This window comes from Bufo gargarizans, chromosome 10 (assembly GCF_014858855.1).
Source record: "Bufo gargarizans isolate SCDJY-AF-19 chromosome 10, ASM1485885v1, whole genome shotgun sequence".
Taxonomy (NCBI): domain Eukaryota; kingdom Metazoa; phylum Chordata; class Amphibia; order Anura; family Bufonidae; genus Bufo; species Bufo gargarizans.
The window spans coordinates 129762376-129790045 of NC_058089.1; the positions used below are offsets into that span (position 1 = coordinate 129762376).

At 44.4% G+C, this 27670-nt stretch overlaps 1 protein-coding gene across 2 annotated transcripts; it reads left to right on the forward strand.

The window, feature by feature from the left end:
• The first annotated feature begins 263 nt into the window (after positions 1-263).
• On the forward strand, positions 264-24206 carry LOC122920620 (hepatocyte nuclear factor 4-beta-like). 2 transcript variants are annotated; one of them, XM_044270268.1, is made up of 10 exons: positions 264-442; positions 8468-8639; positions 14608-14702; positions 16466-16572; positions 20984-21139; positions 21351-21438; positions 21851-22003; positions 22142-22378; positions 22996-23091; positions 23652-24206. In XM_044270268.1, exons 1-10 carry the CDS (start codon positions 328-330, stop codon positions 23744-23746), a joined length of 1314 nt encoding a protein of 437 aa, XP_044126203.1. In that variant the 5' UTR covers positions 264-327; the 3' UTR covers positions 23747-24206. The 2 variants fall into 2 exon arrangements, with proteins under 2 accessions (XP_044126203.1, XP_044126204.1); XM_044270269.1 differs by lacking the exon at positions 22996-23091.
• Positions 24207-27670: the final 3464 nt, after the last annotated feature.

The window sequence follows — 27670 nt, forward strand, 5'->3', positions numbered from 1 at the left end:
ACGACAGGAATGATGTGTGCTGCTCCCTGCTACATTGTAACAAACCATCAGCTGTGTGTGAGGTCAGGCCAGGTTTCAGCCTACGGATGAACGGTTTGTGTCCCGTTTCCGGGCTCCTCCTGAGTGTCACATGACCTGTCAGTAATTTATAGCTGTCGGTGACAGTGATTGGTGGCCGCTTATCTCCCTGTGATTGATACATGTGACTGCAGCTGCTGCGCCGCCTCCTGGTCATTGATTTTCTGGCTCCGTTGAGCAGAGGCACTGCGGGGTGATTGGCAGCCGGGCTGCAGGTGCCACTGACCTGCTTGTTGACAGGTCCCAATAATGAAGCTTTGTGAGGGAATTCTGGACATGGAACTAGCGGATTACTCCGAGCCCCTGGACTCCACGTACACCATGCTGGAATTCGACAGTATCCGGGTCCTGCCGCCCAATGCAGGTGAGGAGCTGTGACAACAGCCTAGGGCATGCTTAGACTTGTAGTCCCATGTCAGCTAGACTTCAAATGTAACACAGATTCACATCATTCATAGACTTCCATAGCTTGGGGGCGTATTTATCATATTAGCTGCCATCTCTCAGGTACATAGAGGACTCCGCACCCAGGAAACCCCCAATCATTCACAGGAAGTTGCAGGTGCCGCGCGGCCATTTTCTACCTCTTGCCTTTGCTTGTGAGGTTTCAGATTAGACCTCTCTGTGGAGTGTAGATAATAACATGCTGGAGTATTATAAACTGTGCCACTGGGTCGTAATGTCCCAATTTTTATCATCTAAATTTCTCCAAAATTCTGTGATAATGACATATATCGTTTTATCCATCAGCGACTAGTTTCCCTGATCCACAGATCCAAATCCTCTGCAGAGACTGAAATCAGAGAGCTCAGGAGATCACAGCCACCACTAGAGGGAGCTCATGAGGTTACTACATACAGATATATACAGCCACCAATAGAGGGAGCTCAGGAGATTACTGCATACAGATATATACAGCCACCACTAGAGGGAGCTCAGGAGATTACTGCATACAGATATATACAGCCACCACTAGAGGGAGCTCAGGAGAATACTACATACAGATATATACAGCCACCACTAGAGGGAGCTCAGGAGATTACTGCATACAGATATATACAGTCACCACTAGAGGGAGCTCAGGAGATTACTACATTCATATATATACAGCCACCACTAGAGGGAGCTCAGGAGATTACTACATACAGATATATACAGCCACCACTAGAGGGAGCTCATGAGGTTACTACATACAGATATATACAGCCACCACTAGAGGGAGCTCAGGAGATTACTACATACAGATATATACAGCCACCACTAGAGAGAGCTCAGGAGATTACTACATACAGATATATACAGCCACCACTAGGGGGAGCTCAGGAGATTACTACATACAGATATATACAGCCACCACTAGAGAGAGCTCAGGAGATTACTGCATACAGATATATACAGCCACCACTAGAGGGAGCTCAGGAGTTTACTACATACAGATATATACAGCCACCACTAGAGGGAGCTCAGGAGATTACTACATACAGATATATACAGCCACCAATAGAGGGAGCTCAGGAGATTACTGCATACAGATATATACAGCCACCACTAGAGGGAGCTCAGGAGTTTACTACATACAGATATATACAGCCACCACTAGAGGGAGCTCAGGAGATTACTACATACAGATATATACAGCCACCACTAGAGGGAGTTCAGGGGATTACTGCATACAGATATATACAGCCACCACTAGAGGGAGCTCAGGAGTTTACTACATACAGATATATACAGCCACCACTAGAGGGAGCTCAGGAGATTACTACATACAGATATATACAGCCACCACTAGAGGGAGCTCAGGAGATTACTGCATACAGATATATACAGCCACCACTAGAGGGAGCTCAGGAGATTACTACATACAGATATATACAGCCACCACTAGAGAGAGCTCAGGAGATTACTGCATACAGATATATACAGCCACCACTAGAGGGAGCTCAGGAGATTACTACATACAGATATATACAGCCACCACTAGAGAGAGCTCAGGAGATTACTGCATACAGATATATACAGCCACCACTAGAGGGAGCTCAGGAGTTTACTACATACAGATATATACAGCCACCACTAGAGGGAGCTCAGGAGATTACTACATACAGATATATATAGCCCCCACCAGTGGATGCTCCCTGCATACGCTGAACTCAGTAATAACACTGTCTGACAGTTTCTCCATCAATGTGGAAGGGGATTCTTTACTGTAGCAGACTATGGACTCTTTACTGTAAGAGCAGTGAGACTATGGACTCTTTACTGTAAGAGCAGTGAGACTATGGACTCTTTACTGTAAGAGCAGTGAGACTATGGACTCTTTACGGTAAGAGCAGCGAGACTATGGACTCTATACTGTAAGAGCAACGAGACTATGGACTCTTTACTGTAAGAGCAGTGAGACTATGGACTCTTTACTGTAAGAGCAGTGAGACTATGGACTCTATACAGTAAGAGCAGTGAGACTATGAACTCTTTACTGTAAGAGCAGTGAGACTATGGACTCTATACTGTAAGAGCAGTGAGACTATGGACTCTATACTGTAAGAGCAGTGAGACTATGGACTCTTACTGTAAGAGCAGTGAGACTATGGACTCTTACTGTAAGAGCAGTGAGACTATGGACTCTATACTGTAAGAGCAGTGAGACTATGGACTCTTACTGTAAGAGCAGTGAGACTATGGACTCTTACTGTAAGAGCAGTGAGACTATGGACTCTTACTGTAAGAGCAGTGAGACTATGGACTCTACTGTAAGAGCAGTGAGACTATGGACTCTTACTGTAAGAGCAGTGAGACTATGGACTCTTACTGTAAGAGCAGTGAGACTATGGACTCTTACTGTAAGAGCAGTGAGACTATGGACTCTAACTGTAAGAGCAGTGAGACTATGGACTCTATACTGTAAGAGCAGTGAGACTATGGACTCTATACTGTAAGAGCAGTGAGACTATGGACTCTATACTGTAAGAGCAGTGAGACTATGGACTCTTACTGTAAGAGCAGTGAGACTATGGACTCTATACTGGACTCTAATACTGTAGAGGCAGTGAGACTATGGACTCTATACTGTAAGAGCAGTGAGACTATGGACTCTATACTGTAAGAGCAGTGAGACTATGGACTCTATACTGTAAGAGCAGTGAGACTATGGACTCTATACTGTAAGAGCAGTGAGGACTATGGACTCTTACTGTAAGAGCAGTGAGACTATGGACTCTTTACTGTAAGAGCAGGCGAGACTATGACTCTATACTGTAAGAGCAGGAGGACTATGGACTCTATACTGTAAGAGCAGTGAGACTATGGACTCTATACTGTAAGAGCAGTGAGACTATGGACTCTATACTGTAAGAGCAGTGAGACTATGGACTCTATACTGTAAGAGCAGTGAGACTATGGACTCTATACTGTAAGAGCAGTGAGACTATGGACTCTATACTGTAAGAGCAGTGAGACTATGGACTCTATACTGTAAGAGCAGTGAGACTATGACTCTATACTGTAGAGCAGTGAGACTAATGGACTCTTTACTGTAAGAGCAGTGAGACTATGGACTCTTACTGTAAGAGCAGTGAGACTATGGACTCTATACTGTAAGAGCAGTGAGACTAATGGACTCTATACTGTAAGAGCAGGTGAGACTATGGACTCTATACTGTAAGAGCAGTGAGACTATGGACTCTTACTGTAAGAGCAGTGAGACTATGGACTCTTTACTGTAAGAGCAGTGAGACTATGGACTCTATACTGTAAGAGCAGGTGAGACTATGGGACTCTATACTGTAAGAGCAGTGAGACTATGGACTCTATACTGTAAGAGCAGTGAGACTATGGACTCTATACTGTAAGCGCAGTGAGACTATGGACTCTATACTGTAAGAGCAGTGAGACTATGGACTCTATACTGTAAGAGCAGTGAGACTATGGACTCTATACTGTAAGAGCAGTGAGACTATGGGACTCTATACTGTAAGAGCAGTGAGACTATGGACTCTATACTGTAAGAGCAGTGAGACTATGGACTCTTTACTGTAAGAGCAGGGAGACTATGGACTCTATTACTGTAAGAGCGGCGAGACTATGGACTCTATACTGTAAGAGCAGGTGAGACTATGGACTCTATACTGTAAGAGCAGGTGAGACTATGGACTCTTTACTGTAAGAGCAGTGAGACTATGGACTCTACTGTAGAGCAGTGAGACTATGGACTCTATACTGTAAGAGCGAGTGGACTATACTGTAAGAGCAGTGAGACTATGGACTCTTACTGTAAGAGCAGTGAGACTATGGACTCTTTACTGTAAGAGCAGTGAGACTATGGACTCTTATACTGTAAGAGCAGTGAGACTATGGACTCTATACTGTAAGAGCAGTGAGGACTATGGACTCTATACTGTAAGAGCAGTGAGACTATGGACTCTATACTGTAAGAGCAGTGAGACTATGGACTCTATACTGTAAGAGCAGTGAGACTATGGACTCTATACTGTAAGAGCAGTGAGACTATGGACTCTTTACTGTAAGAGCAGTGAGACTATGGACTCTTATACTGTAAGAGCAGTGAGACTATGGACTCTTATACTGTAAGAGCAGTGAGACTATGGACTCTATACTGTAAGAGCAGTGAGACTATGGACTCTATACTGTAAGAGCAGTGAGACTATGGACTCTATACTGTAAGAGCAGTGAGACTATGGACTCTATACTGTAAGAGCAGTGAGACTATGGACTCTATACTGTAAGAGCAGTGAGACTATGGACTCTTTACTGTAAGAGCAGTGAGACTATGGACTCTTTACTGTAAGAGCGGTGAGACTATGGACTCTTATACTGTAAGAGCGGTGAGGACTATGGACTCTATACTGTAAGAGCGGTGAGGACTATGGACTCTATACTGTAGAGCAGTGAGACTATGGACTCTTTACTGTAAGAGCAGTGAGGACTATGGACTCTTTACTGTAAGAGCAGTGAGGACTATGGACTCTATTACTGTAAGAGCAGTGAGACTATGGACTCTATACTGTAGAGCAGTGAGACTATGGACTCTTTACTGTAAGAGCAGTGAGACTATGGGACTCTATACTGTAAGAGCAGTGAGACTATGGACTCTATACTGTAAGAGCAGTGAGGACTATGGACTCTATACTGTAAGAGCAGGTGAGACTATGGACCTTTACTGTAAGAGCAGGTGAGACTATGGACTCTTACTGTAAGAGCAGTGAGACTATGGACTCTTATACTGTAAGAGCAGTGAGACTATGGACTCTATTACTGTAAGAGCAGGTTGTTGATGGACTATGGACTCTTACTGTAAGAGCAGTGAGACTATGGACTCTATACTGTAAGAGCAGTGAGACTATGGACTCTTACTGTAAGAGCAGTGAGACTATGGACTCTTTACTGTAAGAGCAGTGAGACTATGGACTCTTTACTGTAAGAGCAGTGAGACTATGGACTCTATACTGTAAGAGCAGTGAGACTATGGACTCTATACTGTAAGAGCAGTGAGACTATGGACTCTATACTGTAAGAGCAGTGAGACTATGGACTCTTACTGTAAGAGCAGTGAGACTATGGACTCTATACTGTAAGAGCGGTGAGACTATGGACTCTATACTGTAAGAGCAGTGAGACTATGGACTCTTTACTGTAAGAGCAGTGAGACTATGGACTCTTATACTGTAAGAGCAGTGAGACTATGGACTCTATACTGTAAGAGCAGTGAGACTATGGACTCTATACTGTAAGAGCAGTGAGACTATGGACTCTTTACTGTAAGAGCAGTGAGACTATGGACTCTTACTGTAAGAGCAGTGAGACTATGGACTCTTACTGTAAGAGCAGGTGAGACTATGGACTCTTTACTGTAAGAGCGGTGAGACTATGGACTCTTACTGTAGCGTGAGACTATGGACTCTATACTGTAAGAGCAGTGAGACTATGGACTCTATACTGTAAGAGCAGTGAGACTATGGACTCTATACTGTAAGAGCAGTGAGACTATGGACTCTTACTGTAAGAGCAGTGAGACTATGGACTCTATACTGTAAGAGCAGTGAGACTATGGACTCTATACTGTAAGAGCAGTGAGACTATGGACTCTATACTGTAAGAGCAGTGAGACTATGGACTCTATACTGTAAGAGCAGTGAGACTATGGACTCTATACTGTAAGAGCAGTGAGACTATGGACTCTATACTGTAAGAGCAGTGAGACTATGGACTCTATACTGTAAGAGCAGTGAGACTATGGACTCTATACTGTAAGAGCAGTGAGACTATGGACTCTATACTGTAAGAGCAGTGAGACTATGGACTCTTACTGTAAGAGCAGTGAGGACTATGGACTCTATACTGTAAGAGCAGTGAGACTATGGACTCTATACTGTAAGAGCAGTGAGACTATGGACTCTATACTGTAAGAGCAGTGAGACTATGGACTCTATACTGTAAGAGCAGTGAGACTATGGACTCTTTACTGTAAGAGCAGTGAGACTATGGACTCTATACTGTAAGAGCGGTGAGACTATGGACTTACTGTAAGAGCAGTGAGACTATGGACTCTTTACTGTAAGAGCGGTGAGACTATGGACTCTATACTGTAAGAGCGGTGAGACTATGGACTCTGTACTGTAAGAGCGGTGAGACTATGGACTCTATACTGTAAGAGCGGTGAGACTATGGACTTTACTGTAAGAGCGGTGAGACTATGGACTCTTTACTGTAAGAGCAGTGAGACTATGGACTCTTTACTGTAAGAGCAGTGAGACTATGGACTCTATACTGTAAGAGCGGTGAGACTATGGACTTTACTGTAAGAGCAGTGAGACTATGGACTCTTTACTGTAAGAGCAGTGAGACTATGGACTCTTTACTGTAAGAGCAGTGAGACTATGGACTCTATACTGTAAGAGCAGTGAGACTATGGACTCTATACTGTAAGAGCGGTGAGACTATGGACTCTTTACTGTAAGAGCAGTGAGACTATGGACTCTATACTGTAAGAGCGGTGAGACTATGGACTTTACTGTAAGAGCGGTGAGACTATGGACTCTGTACTGTAAGAGCAGTGAGACTGGACTCTTTACTGTAAGAGCAGTGAGACTATGGACTCTTTACGGTAAGAGCAGTGAGACTATGGACTCTTTACTGTAAGAGCAGTGAGACTATGGACTCTTTACTGTAAGAGCAGTGAGACTATGGACTCTTTACTGTAAGAGCAGTGAGACTATGGACTCTTTCCTGTAAGAGCAGTGAGACTATGGGCTCTATACTGTAAGAGCAGTGAGACTATGGACTCTTTACTGTAATGAGGAAAATTGGCTTCTGCCTCATGAGGTTTCCTTCTACGGTGCAGGATAATGGGCTTTTTTTCCGCCTTTGTTACCATGTTAGGTTGTCATTTCTAGATGTAAACAATAATATTTCTATTAACTGACAGCAAGCAGAGATGTTAAACAGGAAGACATTGAAGCTCGTCTATTGGAAGCTACATTTTGTATATGAGATGTTGTCCTGTATAGATGGCGACGTCCGGGATAACGGCGCATTGTGTAACCAGAGTAAATACATGGGAGGTAGCGGCTGTGGGGTCACGGATTGTGCGTGGGGTCGGGCTCGCCGCGGTCATGTTCACTTTGTATTGTTTGCTGTGCAGTTAATCAGTTACGTTTTTGCCGCCATCTTTGTTGTCTATAGCGAAGTCAGCAGAAAATGGCGCGAGGATCAGTAGAACGTTAACATGACCGCCAGACGCAGTTTTATGTTTTTTCTTCTTTTGCCCGCTCTCTTCATGGTCTTCAGTTTAGGGGTGAATGTGAAAGCGGTGCGCCAAACTTATAACACGGAGCGACCTCTTCTATGTACAAAAGCTCATCATGATGCCTGAGTGTGGGGGTCATTCACACAATGGTCGTCCTGCCAGTACAGAGCGGAGGGGCCAACCCTGCAGCTATGACGTAGGGAGGGCCCCTTCACATCTGCAAGGCATGCTGGGAGGGTTCATATTCGTGGCGTACCATGGCGGTTAAGATGTTGTGGACGGCGTCCATGGAGGGCGGTGCTGGGGCACTGACGTCCCCTTTCGGTCCGTGACCTTTGGTTCCATTAGCTGCATTTATGGCGCCATAAATCCTGAGCGAGCGCAGATTTCTCCCCGGAGATCAGAAGAGTCCAGTCCCAGAGACCGCGCAGGACAGATCGCTTCCCAGAATGCACTGCCTCCTGGTGAAAGCGCCAGTCCAGTAATAAGCTAATCTTATATCTGCTTGCTGTCAGTGAATGGAAACATGCATTATTAAATTCAGAAGCTGTAAAGCCATGGGATGCTTGCTGCAGGGCTCTGACACACTGTGCTGAACTGAACACCGTATTTTCTCTCCTGCAGAGATAATAACCATTGAGTCGGGGAGCCCGGGGCCCCTCAGCAGCGGCATCAGCGCCTTGTGCGCAATCTGTGAAGACCGGGCAACAGGGAAACACTACGGAGCGTCCAGCTGTGATGGCTGCAAGGGGTTTTTCCGAAGAAGTGTCCGCAAGAATCATATGTATGCCTGCAGGTAATAAAGAGCATCATCACTACCGCCTCCAGATCAGCGCACTCCTCTCCTGAAATCCTCTGTGCTGCTGGGACCCTGCGCCCTCCACTATGTAACTCTCAGGCCTCTTGCACACAAACCTATTTTCATTCTGTTTCCATTCCGTTTTTTTTTGCAGACCATATATAGAACCATTCATTTCAATGGGTCCGCAAAGAAAAACGGAAGGTACTCATTGTGCACACCATTTCCGTTCCGCCCAAAAAATAGAACATGTCCTATTACCGTCCGCATTACGGAGAAGGATAGGACTGCTCTATTAGAGGCCGGCTGTTCCGTTCTGCAAAATACGGAATGCACACGGATGTCATCCGTATTTTTTTGCAGATCAGTTTTTTTGCGGACCGCAAAACACATACGGCCGTGTGCAAGAGGCCTCAGCCTGTGACCTCCACAAGATTAGCGCACTCCTCTCCTGAAATCCTCTGTGCTTCTGGGACCCTGCTCCTTTCACGATGTAAGGCCTCTTGCACATGACCGTATGGCTTTTTCTGTATTTTGCAGTTCGTTTTTCCGTTTTTTTGTTTCCGTTCCGTAGTTCAGCAAAAAATCTCCGTATGGTTTCTGTATGCGATCCGTTGTTTGTGGATCGCAAACAGAAACATTACATTTTTAATCAAGGTTTCTAACAGTATACACATGGGCAAAGAGGGCATGGATCCGGATGTGTTCCGTATGCATTCCGTAGTTTTTGCGGACCCATTGACTTGAATGGAGCCACGGATTGTTATTTGCGGGCAATAATAGGACAAGTTCTATCTTTCAGAGGAACGGAAATCGTGAAACAGAATTCATACGGAGTACATTCCGTTTTTTTGCAGAACCATTGAAATGAATGGTTCCACATATGGACCGCAAACAGAATCCGCAAAAACTGAACAAAAAAAAAAAAGTTTGTGTGCAAGAGGCCTAACTCTTATCCTGTGACCTCCACAGGATCAGCACACTCCTCTCCTGAAATCCTCTGTGCTGCGGGGACCCTGCTCCTTCCACTATGTAACTCTCATCCTGTCACCTCCACAGGATCAGCACACTCCTCTCCTGAAATCCTCTGTGCTGCTGGGACCCTGCTCCTTCCACTATGTAACTCTCATTCTGTGATCTCTACAAGATCAGCACACTCCTCTCCTGAAATCCTCTGTGCTGCTGGGACCCTGCTCCTTCCACTATGTAACTCTCATCCTGTCACCTCCACAGGATCAGCACACTCCTCTCCTGAAATCCTCTGTGCTGCTGGGACCCTGCTCCTTCCACTATGTAACTCTCATCCTGTGACCTCCACAAGATAAAGCGCACTCCTCTCCTGAAATCCTCTGTGCTGCTTCAGAGTAGTGTGGAGTGTAGGCGGTGACTGTTTCCAGTATAGCTGCAGCAGTTGCTCCTCGGCCTCCGTGTGCAGATGTGGAAATGATTTGTGCTTCTTTCTTTCCACTGTAACCAAAATCCAGGGGAAAAAATGACATTAGAGGAAGATTCTCCTGAGTGCGGTAATACCGTGTACAGATGTCTCACAGCGAGGGGTTTGTTACACTGTGTCAGAGTAGACAATCGTCACAAATCTCTCTCCTGTTATGATAGTAGGTTACCATGTATCAGTCTGGAGTCCACGTTGTTTATATAACAGAGGATTGTCTCCATTGGGGACCACTGTAACAGACCCTCAGCTGTGAGATGTACTAGGTCAATGGATCTAGGCAAGAATGTTTTCATTCAATTGCAGCAAGCAGCGATCTTGAAAATGGTTAAGAAAACACAAAGAAGGGGATATTTATTGATTGGTTTTGCTCTGTGCACCTGCGCCAAATTTATGAGCTTTGTATAATGAAGCTTCATATAAATAAGACTGAACGCCGGCCCTTTAAATGCAATCCTTATGCTTTACCATGAAAAATCTGAGCAGCGCTTTTTCTGCAGGTATGACACTGAAGCCCCGCCCCCCGCACCCCCGCACCGCCGCCACCGCGCTCCTTCCTCCACTGCTTTATTCATTTTCCTTTGACTTGAATATTTCTTTCTGTTGATTTTCCCGAATCTGTGGGAAAATATGATTGCGGAGAATAGAAATCATCAATGTCTGCGTCCTCCAGAAACCGCGACAAATCCGGGGGCCAGGAAACAGTGTTTCTGACACTAACAGCCGCCATTATTGGGAGGTCACTCAGCTTTCCTGAGACTCTGAATAGTAGAAAATGCACCAGCCCTTCTTTTCTATACAAGTGTCAGTCCTTACTATATTCATGGCATTCTATTCATAAACCTGAACATCCAAGCTTGGAAAATGTAATCCTGCCCTGTGTGATACTGTCTGCTGAGCCGTGTATCTAATCCTATCCTGTGTGATACTGTCTGCTGAGCTGTGTATCTAATCCTATCCTGTGTGATACAGTCTGCTGAGCTGTGTATCTAATCCTGTCCTGTGTGATACTGTCTGCTGAGCTGTGTATCTAATCCTCTCCTGTGTGATACTGTCTGCTGAGCTGTGTATCTAATTCTATCCTGTGTGATACTGTCTGCTGAGCCGTGTATCTAATCCTATCCTGTGCGATACTGTCTGCTGAGCTGTGTATCTAATCCTATCCTGTGTGATACTGACTGCTGAGCTGTGTATCTAATCCTATCCTGTGTGATACTGTCTGCTGAGCTGTGTATCTAATCCTATCCTGTGTGATACTGTCTGCTGAGCTGTGTATCTAATCCTATCCTGTGTGATACTGTCTGCTGAGCTGTGTATCTAATCCTATCCTGTGTGATACTGTCTGCTGAGCTGTGTATCTAATCCTATCCTGTGTGATACTGTCTGCTGAGCCGTGTATCTAATTCTATCCTGTGTGATACTGTCTGCTGAGCTGTGTATCTAATCCTATCCTGTGTGATACTGTCTGCTGAGCCGTGTATCTAATCCTCTCCTGTGTGATACTGCCTGCTGAGCTGTGTATCTAATCCTATCCTGTGTGATACAGTCTGCTGAGCTGTGTATCTATTCCTCTCCTGTGTGATACTGTCTGCTGAGCCGTGTATCTAATCCTATCCTGTGTGATACTGTCTGCTGAGCCGTGTATCTAATCCTATCCTGTGTGATACAGTCTGCTGAGCTGTGTATCTAATCTTATGCTGTGTGATACTGCCTGATAAGCTGTGTATCTAATCCTATACTGTCTGCTGAGCTGTGTATCTAATCCTATCCTGTGTGATGCTGACTGCTGAGCTGTGTATCTAATCCTCTCCTGTGTGATGCTGACTGCTGAGCTGTGTATCTAATCCTATCCTGTGTGATACTGTCTGCTGAGCTGTGTATCTAATCCTATCCTGTGTGATACTGTCTGCTGAGCTGTGTATCTAATCCCATCCTGTGTGATACAGTCTGCTGAGCTGTGTATCTAATCCTATCCTGTGTGATACTGTCTGCTGAGCTGTGTATCTAATCCCATCCTGTGTGATACAGTCTGCTGAGCTGTGTATCTAATCCTATCCTGTGTGATACTGTCTGCTGAGCTGTGTATCTAATCCTATCCTGTGTGATACTGTCTGCCGAGCTGTGTATCTAATCCTATCCTGTGTGATACTGTCTGCTGAGCTGTGTATCTAATCCCATCCTGTGTGATACAGTCTGCTGAGCTGTGTATCTAATCCTATCCTGTGTGATACTGTCTGCTGAGCTGTGTATCTAATCCCATCCTGTGTGATACAGTCTGCTGAGCTGTGTATCTAATCCTATCCTGTGTGATACTGTCTGCTGAGCTGTGTATCTAATCCTATCCTGTGTGATACTGTCTGCCGAGCTGTGTATCTAATCCTCTCCTGTGTGATACTGCCTGCCGAGCTGTGTATCTAATCCTATCATGTGTGATACTGTCTGCTGAGCTGTGTATCTAATCCTCTCCTGTGTGATGCTGTCTGCTGAGCTGTGTATCTAATCCTATCCTGTGTGATACTGTCTGCCGAGCTGTGTATCTAATCCTCTCCTGTGTGATACTGCCTGCCGAGCTGTGTATCTAATCCTATCATGTGTGATACTGTCTGCTGAGCTGTGTATCTAATCCTCTCCTGTGTGATACTGTCTGCTGAGCTGTGTATCTAATCCTATCCTGTGTGATACTGTCTGCTGAGCTGTGTATCTAATCCTCTCCTGTGTGATGCTGTCTGCTGAGCTGTGCATCTAATCCTCTCCTGTGTGATGCTGTCTGCTGAGCGGTGTATCTAATCCTATCCTGTGTGATACAGTCTGCTGAGCTGTGTATCTAATCCTATCCTGTGTGATACTGTCTGCTGAGCTGTGTATCTAATCCTATCCTGTGTGATACTGTCTGCTGAGCTGTGTATCTAATCCTATCCTGTGTGATACTGTCTGCTGAGCTGTGTATCTAATCCTATCCTGTGTGATACTGTCTGCTGAGCTGTGTATCTAATCCTGTCCTGTGTGATACTGTCTGCTGAGCTGTGCATCTAATCCTCTCCTGTGTGATACTGTCTGCTGAGCTGTGTATCTAATCCTCTCCTGTGTGATACAGTCTGCTGAGCTGTGTATCTAATCCTATCCTGTGTGATACTGTCTGCTGAGCTGTGTATCTAATCCTATCCTGTGTGATACTGTCTGCTGAGCTGTGTATCTAATCCTATCCTGTGTGATACTGTCTGCTGAGCTGTGTATCTAATCCTATCCTGTGTGATACTGTCTGCTGAGCTGTGTATCTAATCCTATCCTGTGTGATACTGTCTGCTGAGCTGTGTATCTAATCCTATCCTGTGTGATACTGTCTGCTGAGCTGTGTATCTAATCCTCTCCTGTGTGATACTGTCTGCTGAGCTGTGTATCTAATCCTCTCCTGTGTGATACTGTCTGCTGAGCTGTGTATCTAATCCTCTCCTGTGTGATACTGCCTGCTGAGCTGTGTATCTAATCTTATGCTGTGTGATACTGCCTGATAAGCTGTGTATCTAATCCTGTCCTGTGTGATACTGCCTGCTGAGCTGTGTATCTAATCCTATCCTGTGTGATACTGTCTGCTGAGCTGTGTATCTGATCCTATCCTGTGTGATACTGTCTGCTGAGCTGTGTATCTAATCCTATCCTGTGTGATACAGTCTGCTGAGCTGTGTATCTGATCCTATCCTGTGTGATACTGTCTGCTGAGCTGTGTATCTAATCCTATCCTGTGTGATACAGTCTGCTGAGCTGTGTATCTAATCCTGTCCTGTGTGATACTGTCTGCTGAGCCGTGTATCTAATCCTATCCTGTGTGATACAGTCTGCTGAGCTGTGTATCTGATCCTATCCTGTGTGATACTGTCTGCTGAGCTGTGTATCTGATCCTATCCTGTGTGATACAGTCTGCTGAGCTGTGTATCTAATCCTGTCCTGTGTGATACTGTCTGCTGAGCCGTGTATCTAATCCTATCCTGTGTGATACTGACTGCTGAGCTGTGTATCTAATCCTATCCTGTGTAATACTGTCTGCTGAGCTGTGTATCTAATCCTCTCCTGTGTGATACTGTCTGCTGAGCTGTGTATCTAATTCTATCCTGTGTGATACTGTCTGCTGAGCTGTGTATCTAATCCCTATCCTGTGTGATACTGACTGCTGAGCTGTGTATCTAATCCTATCCTGTGTGATACTGTCTGCTGAGCTGTGTATCTAATCCTATCCTGTGTGATACTGCCTGCTGAGCTGTGTATCTAATCCTATCCTGTGTGATACTGTCTGCTGAGCTGTGTATCTAATTCTATCCTGTGTGATACCGTCTGCTGAGCTGTGTATCTAATCCTGTCCTGTGTGATACTGTCTGCTGAGCTGTGTATCTAATCCTCCCCTGTGTTATACCACTTGCTGAGCTGTGTATCTAATCCTCCCCTGTGTTATACCACTTGCTGAGCTGTGCATCTAATCCTCCGCTGTGTATCTAAGCCTCTGACGGGTGGCTCTCTCCCCAGGTTCAGCAGGCAGTGCGTCGTGGATAAGGATAAGCGGAATCAGTGTCGCTATTGTCGTCTGCGGAAATGTTTCCGAGCGGGAATGAGAAAAGAAGGTTTGTACAGCGCGCTGCGATCACGTATCTTAAAGGGCAAGCAACCTTGCAGTTTCCATAGTGTGGGTCACTGGTCAGTTGGGGGCCCTGGAGCCCCCCTTGGTCAGCGCCGTGCTGTGCGTTATAATCCTATTACAGTCCTGTCTGATCTTGGCGCGGTGGAGCAAGCATGTGATGTCTGTTGCGTCCACTGCCGCTCAACGCCTTCAGGTCCTTATGTGATGGAGAATGTGGACATTCTAGTAATTTGCGCAGAGATGAAGCAAGTAATTACCCCCCACCAGGCAGCAGGGCTATGGAGATGTCTCCTGAGCAGACGTGGGGTAATCCCAGCAAGGGGCAGACGTGATCCCTCCACATAACGCCACAGCCACTGCGTATATTCCGGCCCTTTAAATTAAAAAATATTCATGAAAAATTCCATTCCGCCATTACTAGTTATTCAGGTTTCTGGGAAAATGGAGCAGTAATAAACATGGAGATCAGTCGGTTCTCAATGTCAAATCAAAGAGCGCCCCCTCCAGTCCATGTGTCTGATAATTACAAGAATGTGGCTCAGCTGCATTACCAGACCCAACCATTGACTGCAGGGGCGCTGTTTCTGAGGAACCAAACCCTAAAACCTTCTGTCGCTCAGGTTGTGACTGGAGAAATGTGTCCAGAAGCTTCCCAGAGTGTAGGACTCACAGCTGAGGGGTTGTTAGCTTGTATCCAGTCTAGATAATCCCCTGTGAACCATAGATGTTGCCTGCACTGTTACATTGTAACAAACTATCAGGAGAGGAGGATTGTCCACGCCGGATACAAATGTAACAAATCTTCTCAAAGTGTTTAACTCCAGACTAAATTTCCTCCTCTGTCTGTAAGGGCCCTTTCACACCTGCGTTATAGTCTTCCGGCATAGAGTTCCGTCGTCGGGGCTCTATGCCGGAAGAATACTGATCAGGATTTTCCTAATGCATTCTGAATGGACAGTCCGTCCTTCAGGATGCATCAGGATGTCTTCAGTTCCGGAACGGAACGTTTTTTGGCCGCAGCAAATAGCGCAGCATGCTGCGCTTTTTGCTCCGGCCAAAAATCCGGAACACTTGCCGCAAGGCCGGATCCGGAATGAATGCCCATTGAAAGGCATTGATCCGGATCCGGCCTTAAGCTAAACGTCGTTTCGGCGCATTGCCGGATGCGACGTTTAGCTTTTTCTCAATGGTTACCATGGCTGCCGGGACGCTAAAGTCCTGGCAGCCATGGTGAAGTGTAGTGGGGAGCGGGGGAGCAGTATACTTACCGTCCGTGCGGCTCCCGGGGCGCTCCAGAGTGACGTCAGGGCGCCCCAGGCGCATGGATGACGTGATCGCATGGATCACATGATCCATGCGCATGGGGCGCTCTGACGTCATTCTGGAGCGCCCCGGGAGCCGCACGGATGGTAAGTATGCCGCTCCCCCGCTCCCCACTACTACTATGGCACCCAGGACTTTAATAGCGTCCTGGGTGCCATAGTAACACTGAAAGCATTTTGAAGATGGATCCGGCGTGTAATTCCGGCAAGTGGAGTACACGCCGGATCCGGACAACGCAAGTGTGAAAGAGGCCTAAATCAGAATGTTAACATTCACTGATGGCAAGCAGAGTCTCAGCAAATGGTGACAAGATGATGCAGTCTATTAGAAGGTTGTTAAGGTATTCGCTACATACGGGGGTGCCGGCTCTCATTGTCAATGGGGGGCACAGGGCGCCACTTACCACATTTACTGTTGTTTCAGCCGTGCAGAACGAGCGAGACCGGATCAGTATGAGAAGGAGCAGCTTCGAGGACAACGGCGCATTATCCATCAGCGTCCTGACCCAGGCGGAAGCCATGACACAGCAGGTGAGGATCCTCAATACCGCAATACCAGGATCTACAGTACAAAAATACAACAATGCAACCAGCGACATCTACAGTAATACAACAATGTAACCAGAGAACCAGAGACCTCTATAGTAATAAAACAATGTAACTGGCGACATCTACAGTAATACAACAATGTAACCGGCGACATCTACAGTAATACGACAATGTAACCAGAGAACCGGGAGCAGTGACATCTACAGTAATACAACAATGTAAACAGAGACATCTATAGTAATAAAACAATGTAACTGGCGACATCTACAGTAATACAACAATGTAACCGGCGACATCTACAGTAATACAACAATGTAACCAGAGAACCGGGAGCAGTAACATCTACAGTAATACAACAATGTAAACAGAGACATCTATAGTAATAAAACAATGTAACTGGCGACATCTACAGTAATACAACAATGTAACCAGAGAACCAGAGACATCTACAGTAATACAACAATGTAACTGGCGACATCTACAGTAATACAACAATGTAACCAGAGAACCAGAGACATCTATAGTAATAAAACAATGTAACTGGCGACATCTACAGTAATACAACAATGTAACCAGAGACATCTACAGTAATACAACAATGTAACCAGAGAAGCGGGAGCAGTGACATCTACAGTAATACAACAATGTAACCAGAGAACCAGAGACATCTATAGTAATAAAACAATGTAACTGGCGACATCTACAGTAATACAACAATGTAACCAGAGACATCTACAGTAATAAGACAATGTAACCAGAGAACCGGGAGCAGTGACATCTACAGTAATACAACAATGTAACCAGAGAACCAGAGACATCTATAGTAATAAAACAATGTAACTGGCGACATCTACAGTAATACAACAACATAACCAGAGACATCTACAGTAATACAACAATGTAACCAGAGAACCAGGACCGGCGACATCTAGAGTAATACAACAATGTAACCGGCGACATCTAGAGTAATACAACAATGTAACCGGCGACATCTACAGTAATACAACAATGTAACCAGAGACATCTATAGTAACACAACAATGTAACCGGTGACATCTACAGTAATACAACAATGTAACCAGAGAACCAGGACCGGCGACATCTAGAGTAATACAACAATGTAACCGGCGACATCTACAGTAATACGACAATGTAACCAGAGACATCTACAGTAATACAACAATGTAACCAGAGACATCTACAGTAATACAACAATGTAACCAGCGACATCTACAGTAATACAACACTGTAACCAGCGACATCTACAGTAGTGTTGAGCGAACTTGTGTTTTAAGTTCGGCGTCTAAAGTTCGAGTTCAGGTTATCGAAGTATCCCGTTATGGATTCAAAATTCCGTTATGGTCCATGGTAGCGGAATCCATAACGGGATACTGCGATAACCCGAACCCGAACTTTAGACTCCGAACTTAAAACACTAATCTACAGTAATACAACTATGCAACCAGAGAACCAGGACCGGCGACATCTAGAGTAATACAACAATGTAACCAGACACATCTACAGTAATACAACAATGTAACCAGAGAGAAAAACGGATCTGGCTCCAGTGTTTTTGTGTCCATGCAACGGAATGCATTTTGGTGCATTCCGTTTCATTCAGTTCAGTTTTGTCTCCATTGACAATGAATGGGGACAAAACAGAAGTGTTTTCGTCCGCTATTGAGACCCTATGACGGATCTCAATAGCGGAATTAAAGACGCAGATGTAAAAGTAGCCCTACCAGAGAACTAGGAGATCAGTGACATCTACAGTAATACAACAATGAAACCGGTGACATCTACAGTAATACAACGATGTAACCAGAGAACTGGGACCGGTGACATCTACAGTAATACAACAATGTAATCAGCAACATCTACAGTAATACAACAATGTAACCAGTGACATCTACAGTAATACAACAATGTAATCAGCGACATCTACAGTAATACAACGATGTAACCTGCGACATCTACAGTAATACAACAATGTAATCAGCAACATCTACAGTAATACAACAATGTAACCAGTGACATCTACAGTAATACAACAATGTAATCAGCGACATCTACAGTAATACAACAATGTAACCAGTGACATCTACAGTAATACAACGATGTAACCTGCGACATCTACAGTAATACAACAATGTAACCAGTGACATCTACAGTAATACAACGATGTAACCTGCGACATCTACAGTAATACAACAATGTAATCAGCAACATCTACAGTAATACAACAATGTAACCAGCGACATCTACAGTAATACAAAAATGTAATCAGCGACATCTACAGTAATACAACAATGTAATCAGCGACATCTACAGTAATACAAAAATGTAATCAGCGACATCTACAGTAATACAACAATGTAACCAGCGACATCTACAGTAATACAACAATGTAACCAGCGACATCTACAGTAATACAATGTAACTAACGACATCTACAGTAATACAACAATGTAACCAGAGAGAAAACGGATCTATCTCCAGCGTTTTTCTGTCCGCGATGGGGACGCAATCAAACGAAACGGAATGCATTTTGGTGACTCCGTTTCGTTCAGTTCAGTTTTGTCCCCATTGACAATGAACGGGGACAAAACAGAAGCGTTTTTGTCCGCTATTGAAACCCTATGACGGATCTCAATAGCGGAATTGAAAACGCAGATGTAAAAGTAGCCCTACCAGAGAACTGGGATTGGTGACATCTACAATAATACAACAATGTAACCAGAGACATCTACAGTAATACAACAATGTAACCAGAGAACCAGGATCAGTGACATCTACAGTAATACAACAATGTAACCATAGACATCTACAGTAATACAACAATGTAACCAGAGACATCTAAAGTAATACAACAATGTAACTGGCGACATATACAGTAAAACAACAATGTAACCGGCGATATCTACAGTAATACAAGAATGTAACCAGAGAACCAAGATCGGTGACATCTACAGTAATACAACAATGTAACTTGCGACAATAACAGTAAAACAACAATGAAACCGGCGATATCTACAGTAATACAACAATGTAACCAGAGAACCAGGACCGGCAGCATCTACAATAATACAACAATGTAACCAGAGACATCTACAGTAATACAACAATGTAACCAGATAATCAGGACCAGCAAAATCTACAGTAATACAACAATGTAACCAGAGAACCAGGATCAGTGACATCTATAGTAATACAACAATGCAACCAGAGACATCTAAAGTAATACAACAATGTAACCAGAGAACCAGGATCAGTGACATCTACAGTAATACAACAATGTAACCATAGACATCTACAGTAATACAACAATGTAACCAGAGACATCTAAAGTAATACAACAATGTAACTGGCGACATATACAGTAAAACAACAATGTAACCGGCGATATCTACAGTAATACAAGAATGTAACCAGAGAACCAGGATCGGTGACATCTACAGTAATACAACAATGTAACCATAGACATCTACAGTAATACAACAATGTAACCAGAGAACCAGAGACATCTATAGTAATACAACAATGTAGCCAGAGACATCTACAGTAATACAACAATGTAACTGGCGACATCTACAGTAATACAACAATGTAACCAGAGAACCAGAGACATCTATAGTAATACAACAATGTAGCCAGAGACATCTACAGTAATACAACAATGTAACCAGAGAACTGGGATCGGAGACATCTACAGCAATACAATGTAACCGGCGACATCTACAGTAATACAACAATGTAACCAGAGAGAACCAGTTATGATGATTTGGATTTATTGGTATAAGCTAGAAAATCCCTTTGAAGTGCAGCTCCAGGCAGTTACAAGATTAGTAACTCAGCTCCTGCAGTGGTTGTCTTATATTTCAGCGAGGCTTCATTAAAGTGAGGGGGTCAGAGCTGCAGTACTACATACAACCTGTGGACAAGTGTGGCGTTGTTTCTCGAATGCCGTTCAACCCCGTTAATGCTTCTGCTGATAAACAGATTGATTAGACAGAGTTTGCAATAGGGAAATATTGGGGCAGATAGGGGTTAATGGCGTGCACTCTGCGCGGTGTCAGTGCACAGAACAATCTCCTCTTCTCTGCTGCCAATTCTCTAAGAGGAAAGTAGAAAGTGACGGCAAAGCAAGAAACGTGGCCCAAGGTGGGAATATCGTGTGTACAACACCACCTGGTGGCCACCATGTGGAACAGCCAGGCATTATAATATCCAGTGCGTATAACTGGTGTAATATATATATATATACTGTAGGTGGTTGTAATTAAGCAGCCGCCTCGCTTCGTCCCATGACTTTGTAACTTTTTGCTATTTTAGGGGGTCATTCAGTATATCGGTGTGTTGTTTATAATAACTTGTCCTGCCCTCTTGCCCCCAGTTCTCCTGCCTCGGTCCAGCATCCGTGGGGGAAATTTCCATGAAGAAAATCGCTACGATCAGCGATGTGTGCGAGTCCATGAAGCAGCAGCTCCTCCTACTGGTCGAGTGGGCGAAGTACATCCCAGCGTTCTGCGAGCTTCCTCTGGACGACCAGGTAACACACACACACCATAGGGCAGGGGTCAGCACCCCCCGGGCTCCAACTACTACTCCCAGCATGTGCGGTTGCTTGGCTGTTCTCAGAACTCCCATAGAATAGAATCACGCTGACAGATGTGTCTTCAGCTTTATCTTATTCTCAGTATTTTCGTGTGTCCTGCCCCCGCGGTGCCTTCACCCCTCCCCCTTCTGCTGTCTTTTCCCAGGTGGCTTTGCTGCGGGCACACGCTGGCGCTCATCTCTTGCTGGGTGTCGCCAAGCGCTCCCTCCCTTATACAGATTTCCTGCTTCTGGGTAAGAAACAAAGTATCGTTTTATGAACTTGCTCCTCCCCCTCTGATCTGACGGCTCTGCAGCTGCTGTCTAGGATCCGTCAACAGCATGGCTGCCTTATAACGTACCATAAATATTTCATTGTAGCCAGAAAATATTTTTTTTACGGAAAAAAAAGTGTGAGAATAAAATTTGCGCAGCAGGACAGGACCCATGGTTTTTACAGTAAATTATTTTTGGGGGGTTTGAAATGAGTCTGGTTCGTGCGCCATTCATGGGGACACGCCTGGTGATGCATGACCCATGCTACTCCCCCCCGGGTTCTGCGCCGCTGTTCACTAGGTCCCCCGGCGGATCTCTGTTCGCACTGGTGTGATGTCGCTGTGTCATGTGACCTCCGGGATCTGATTGCTCTGTATCTTCCTCCCTGCAGGGAACGATTTCATCATTCCCATGCAGTGTCCAGAGCAGGAGATCGCCCGCGTGGCGGTGAGGATCCTGGACGAGCTGGTGAAGCCGCTACGGGAAATCCTGATCGATGACAACGAGTACGCCTGCCTGAAGGCCATTATATTTTTTGATCCAGGTGAGTGTCAAATAAGGAGGGAGGGGCCAAACCTGCACAAAGGTCACGTGATTGGCGTGCTTGTTTAGCCCCGCCCCTGTACAAGGCATTTCTGGGAACAAATGGCGCAGTTCTGATCGCCGCCATGTGTCTCCGCAGACTGTAAGGGCCTCAGCGACTCCAGTAAAGTGAAGAACATGCGATTCCAGGTGCAGGTGAACCTAGAAGACTACATCAACGATCGGCAGTACGACTCCAGGGGGCGCTTCAGCGACATCCTCCTCCTCCTCCCCCCGCTGCAGAGCATCACCTGGCAGATGATCGAGCAGGTGCAATTCGCCAAGTTGTTTGGAATGGCGCGAGTCGACAGCCTGCTGCAGGAAATGTTACTGGGAGGTAAAGTATCAGGGGGACTCTGCTGACACATTGTAACAATGACAGTGGGGGCCAGACAATGGATACAATGTTGACTGGGCTATTAAAGGGCCGGCCTCCTGTAAATACAACTACAACTTCTGCAACTTTCCAGTAAACTCTATTTCTTACCATTGAGGACTTCTGCTTCCTGTCAATGAATAGAAACATTCTGGTTTACATTCAGAGGCTGAAATCTCTGCTTAGAATGCATTGATATAACCAGTGTTCAAGACTCTGGTAGCAAGCAGAGATCTTGAAGACATTACTGAGCTTTGCCCCATACATTGACGGGCTGACTTTGAACCCCCGCTGATCCCTGTAATGTAGGGGTCACAGCTCCCCCTTTGAGTTCTAATCTTTAGACTTTCACAGACAATGAAGGGGGCGCCGCAGCGCTTTGCTTTTAGGGAACACTTGGGGTCCCCGGACACATGACATCTCTGGGCGAACCTTTAAGACGCCCCTTTAAGTAAGTACATGATTAGGTTGTGGGTGGCAATGCTCATCTACAGGCGCCACCTGCTGGAGAGGTGAGGTCACTGCAGTGACGGAATGCTTCCTGCAGGTGTAATGACTGACGCTGGATCTCTCCGCAGGGTCAGTGGCGGATGGCGGCCATCATTATCTGCACGCAGCGCCCTCCAGTCTCAGCCTGGAGCTCCTACCTGCTCACACCCAGGTGCTGCCCTCAGGTGAGCCCTTCTGTCCCGTGGCAGCTTTGTTACGTGGTTTCAAGAGATATTTTAGAAAGGGTGGCAGATGGCAGAGCAGTCAGAATTCAGGTTCTTTACATGAACGACACCAACTAACAAAGAGTATGTTCACACCATGAAAAACTCAGAAGAAGCAGGTATTTCTGTGGGGCCCCAGAAATCAAGGAATAAGCCAGTCACAGACGCTCCCACCTCCAATCCGAGTAATCGGCCTCTGGTAGAAAATGTGCAATTTCTGTCCCTTTAAAAAAAAACTGTGACCCAATAGAGTAACATTGGAAGCTCTTAAAGGGACAGTAACATGAGATCTAGACTTCTTGGCTGTACTCACCGGGTCGGGCTATGCATTCTATATCGATCGTCTTGAGGTGCTGATTCTGGAAAGATATGAAGGTGAGAACAAAGGAAGTAATGGAGGTTACACAGTGGGACAAGCGAATGAGACACGGTCCTGACAGGATAATGGGGCTTGTGGCCCTTTAACCTCCAAACGTTTCATCCAATATTTTACAGAATGTACAATTTTTATTTCTTTTTAGAATCCTCCGAAGTGTCACTCCCACCCTCCACCACCACCGGGACCGCCATACCTGTCCTGCACCGCACCGTCATCGCCAAGAAAGAGATCTCATAGGACGCAGTGCCGTCAGACCCTGCACAGGGGAGACAGATTGCGTTTTCATGAAAGATAGAATTCAAATATAAAGTGATGGATGATGGGCGTTGTGGTCAGAGAGACTCAATTTCATGGTAATGCACCGAGAGGAACGTTTTGGCAGCATCCGGTAATATTAACCCTGCGGAGAAGAAAAAGGAAAATGAAGGCAAAAAAATCCCATTATGGACTGAAGACCAGAGTGGACGGGATTGACGACTCTCCATCAGCCGCCATCCTCTGGTACTGGGAGCATCAAGATATAGAGAAACATCAGTAAGTGGTATTCTTCTAGAGCAGCGTGAAAAACACAGCCGCTTATCTCCAAACTCCACAGTGCAGAACTGGAACTTGTGCTGAATCGATTTAAGGCGGCGCAATGTGAACGGCGCAAACAGACTTTGTTCTAAGCACTTAATACCAACAAGTCCTATAACCATGGGGGGGGGGGGGGGGGGGAATACGAAGTAAAGATTAAGAAATCTGCTGCATTAAATGCATTTACATTAATCTTCTCGCTGAATGATAAAAGTCTGCTCTGTGACAGGACGAAGTGATGGTGAAAAATACTGTAATCAAGGGTCCCCCAAAGAGGGAGAACCAGCAGCATACAGAAAAGGGAACAGACAAAAAAACATACATGTACTATAACCTGTTATGGACAAGAATATGACTACTATAATACTGCTCCCATGTACAAGAATATAACTACTATAATACTGCTCCCATGTACAAGAATATAACTACTATAATACTGCTCCCGTGTACAAGAATATAACTACTATAATACTGCTCCCGTGTACAAGAATATAACTACTATAATACTGCCTCCTGTGTACAGGAATATAACTACTATAATACTGCTCCTATGTACAAGAATATAACTACTATAATACTGCTCCTATGTACAGGAATAGAACTACTATAATACTGCTCCCGTGTACAAGAATATAACTACTATAATACTGCTCCCATGTACAAGAATATAACTACTATAATACTGCTCCCGTGTACAAGAATATAACTACTATAATACTGCCCCTATGTACAAGAATATAACTACTATAATACTGCTCCTATGTACAAGAATATAACTACTATAATACTGCTCCTATGTACAGGAATATAACTACTATAATACTGCTCCTATGTACAAGAATATATCTACTATAATACTGCTCCTATGTACAGGAATATAACTACTATAATACTGCTCCTATGTACAAGAATATATCTACTATAATACTGCTCCTATGTACAAGAATATAACTACTATAATACTGCTCCTATGTACAAGAATATAACTACTATAATACTGCTCCTATGTACAAGAATATAACTACTATAATACTGCCTCCTATGTACAAGAATATAACTACTATAATACTGCTCCTATGTACAAGAATATAACTACTATAATACTGCTCCTATGTACAAGAATATAACTACTATAATACTGCTCCTATGTACAAGAATATACCTACTATAATACTGCTCCTCTGTACAAGAATATAACTGCTATAATACTGCTCCTATGTACAAGAATATAACTGCTATAATACTGCCTCCTATGTACAAGAATATAACTACTATAATACTGCTCCTATGTACAAGAATACAACTACTATAATACTGCCTCCTATGTACAAGAATATAACTACTATAATACTGCTCCTATGTACAAGAATACAACTACTATAATACTGCCTCCTATGTACAAGAATATAACTACTATAATACTGCTCCTATGTACAAGAATATAACTACTATAATACTGCTCCTATGTACAAGAATATAACTACTATAATACTGCTCCTATGTACAGGAATATAGCTACTATAATACTGCCTCCTATGTACAAGAATATAACTACTATAATACTGCTCCTATGTACAAGAATATAACTACTATTATACTGCTCCTATGTACAGGAATATAGCTACTATAATACTGCCTCCTATGTACAAGAATATAACTACTATAATACTGCTCCTATGTATAAGAATATAACTACTATAATACTGCTCCTATGTACAAGAATATAACTACTATTATACTGCTCCTATGTACAGGAATATAGCTACTATAATACTGCCTCCTATGTACAAGAATATAACTACTATAATACTGCTCCTATGTACAAGAATATAACTACTATAATACTGCCTCCTATGTGCAAGAATATAACTACTATAATACTGCTCCTATGTACTAGGATATAACTACTATAATACTGCTCCTATGTACAGGAATATAACTGCTATAATACTGCTCCTATGTACAAGAATATAACTACTATAATACTGCTCCTATGTACAAGAATATAACTACTATAATACTGCTCCTATGTACAGGAATATAGCTACTATAATACTGCCTCCTATGTACAAGAATATAACTACTATAATACTGCTCCTATGTACAAGAATATAACTACTATTATACTGCTCCTATGTACAGGAATATAGCTACTATAATACTGCCTCCTATGTACAAGAATATAACTACTATAATACTGCTCCTATGTATAAGAATATAACTACTATAATACTGCCTCCTATGTGCAAGAATATTGCAACTTTTTTGCAGTCGCTTGCAAATTATTTATGCGATTGTGCAAAACTTTGCGACTTTTTGCATGTGTACACCACTCACTCCAGTTTTGTAATATGGGTGGAAAGTGGGCGTGGTCAGCCATGTTAATGAGTCTCACTCCGGGAGGAGGCGGGGCTTCTCCAGACAGAAGTGTTCGGTTTAACCGGCGACATTTGATAAATAAACACAGACTGAAGCAAAACGGACTTCAAATGTTCTCCTAATGGTAAATATCATGCATATCTCCTGAGCGCTGCCCAGCATTACACATTGATGAGGCGTGAGGCACAGGCCGCCTCCAGCACCAGGGGGGTTAACACAGCAGATCAGCTTCTAGAGGATGAGGACAATTAAACCTTCCAGGTGTGAAATCTCTTAATCCCGGTCTGGCAGTAACCACGGAGACGGAGGAGCGCGCCGCCGATAATCCTGACCGCGCGCTCCATACAATACGCCCTGGAATGTCAGTGGTGTGAGGATGGGAGTGTAAGCTCTTGTGCTCCAGAGCTGTAATCCAACCTCACACCTGATCATCTCTAGATAATGAAAAGTTCTGTAACTTATAACTGACCTTGTGTTTCATATCGTCACCATTCTCGGGATCTCTGCTTGCTGTCAGTGAATGGGACCCTCCTCGTTCATATTTGAAGGCTGGAAGGTGTATACCCCATTTGCTGGAGAGGAGATAACTGCTAGATTAAGGGGGGTCCCCACTGATCATCGTAATGGGGGGGGGGACACAGTGCTAGGAGCCTCCTGATAGTGACTGGAAAGGTGGCCGGGCCGGTACGGAGTACAGCACAGCGTTCATGCTGGACACGGGACCCCCGCCAATCTAACGGTTGTCCCTAATCCAGCAGAATACCCCTTTAAATCCAATACTTCTCACCGCTGAGGACTTGTTACATTTGTATCAAATCTAGATCCTAAATCCAAAAGCAGAAACATCTCTGATACATTGTAACAAACCCTAGGCTGGGGGGAAGTATTAGGTCAGTTTTCAGTCTTTGTATGTAAATGAGAAGTTTTCCATTCACTGACAGTGAGCAGAGATCTTGACACAAAGTCTACAATTAAATAGCAGGACACAACGGAGACCCTTTATGTACAGAACCTTGTCACCCTGGTAAAGTGTGGGGGGGGGGGTCCATAAGTGTGAGACCACAGAACCACATTTTTTGTTTTCCGCTATAACCCCCCCCAACCTAAATGGCGGCCCAAGTGGTAGTCACCGAGCTTCCCTAGAGGCGGCCATCTAACGTCCTGCTCATCGGCGGAGAACGAGTGACCACAATCTACAGAGAGGAA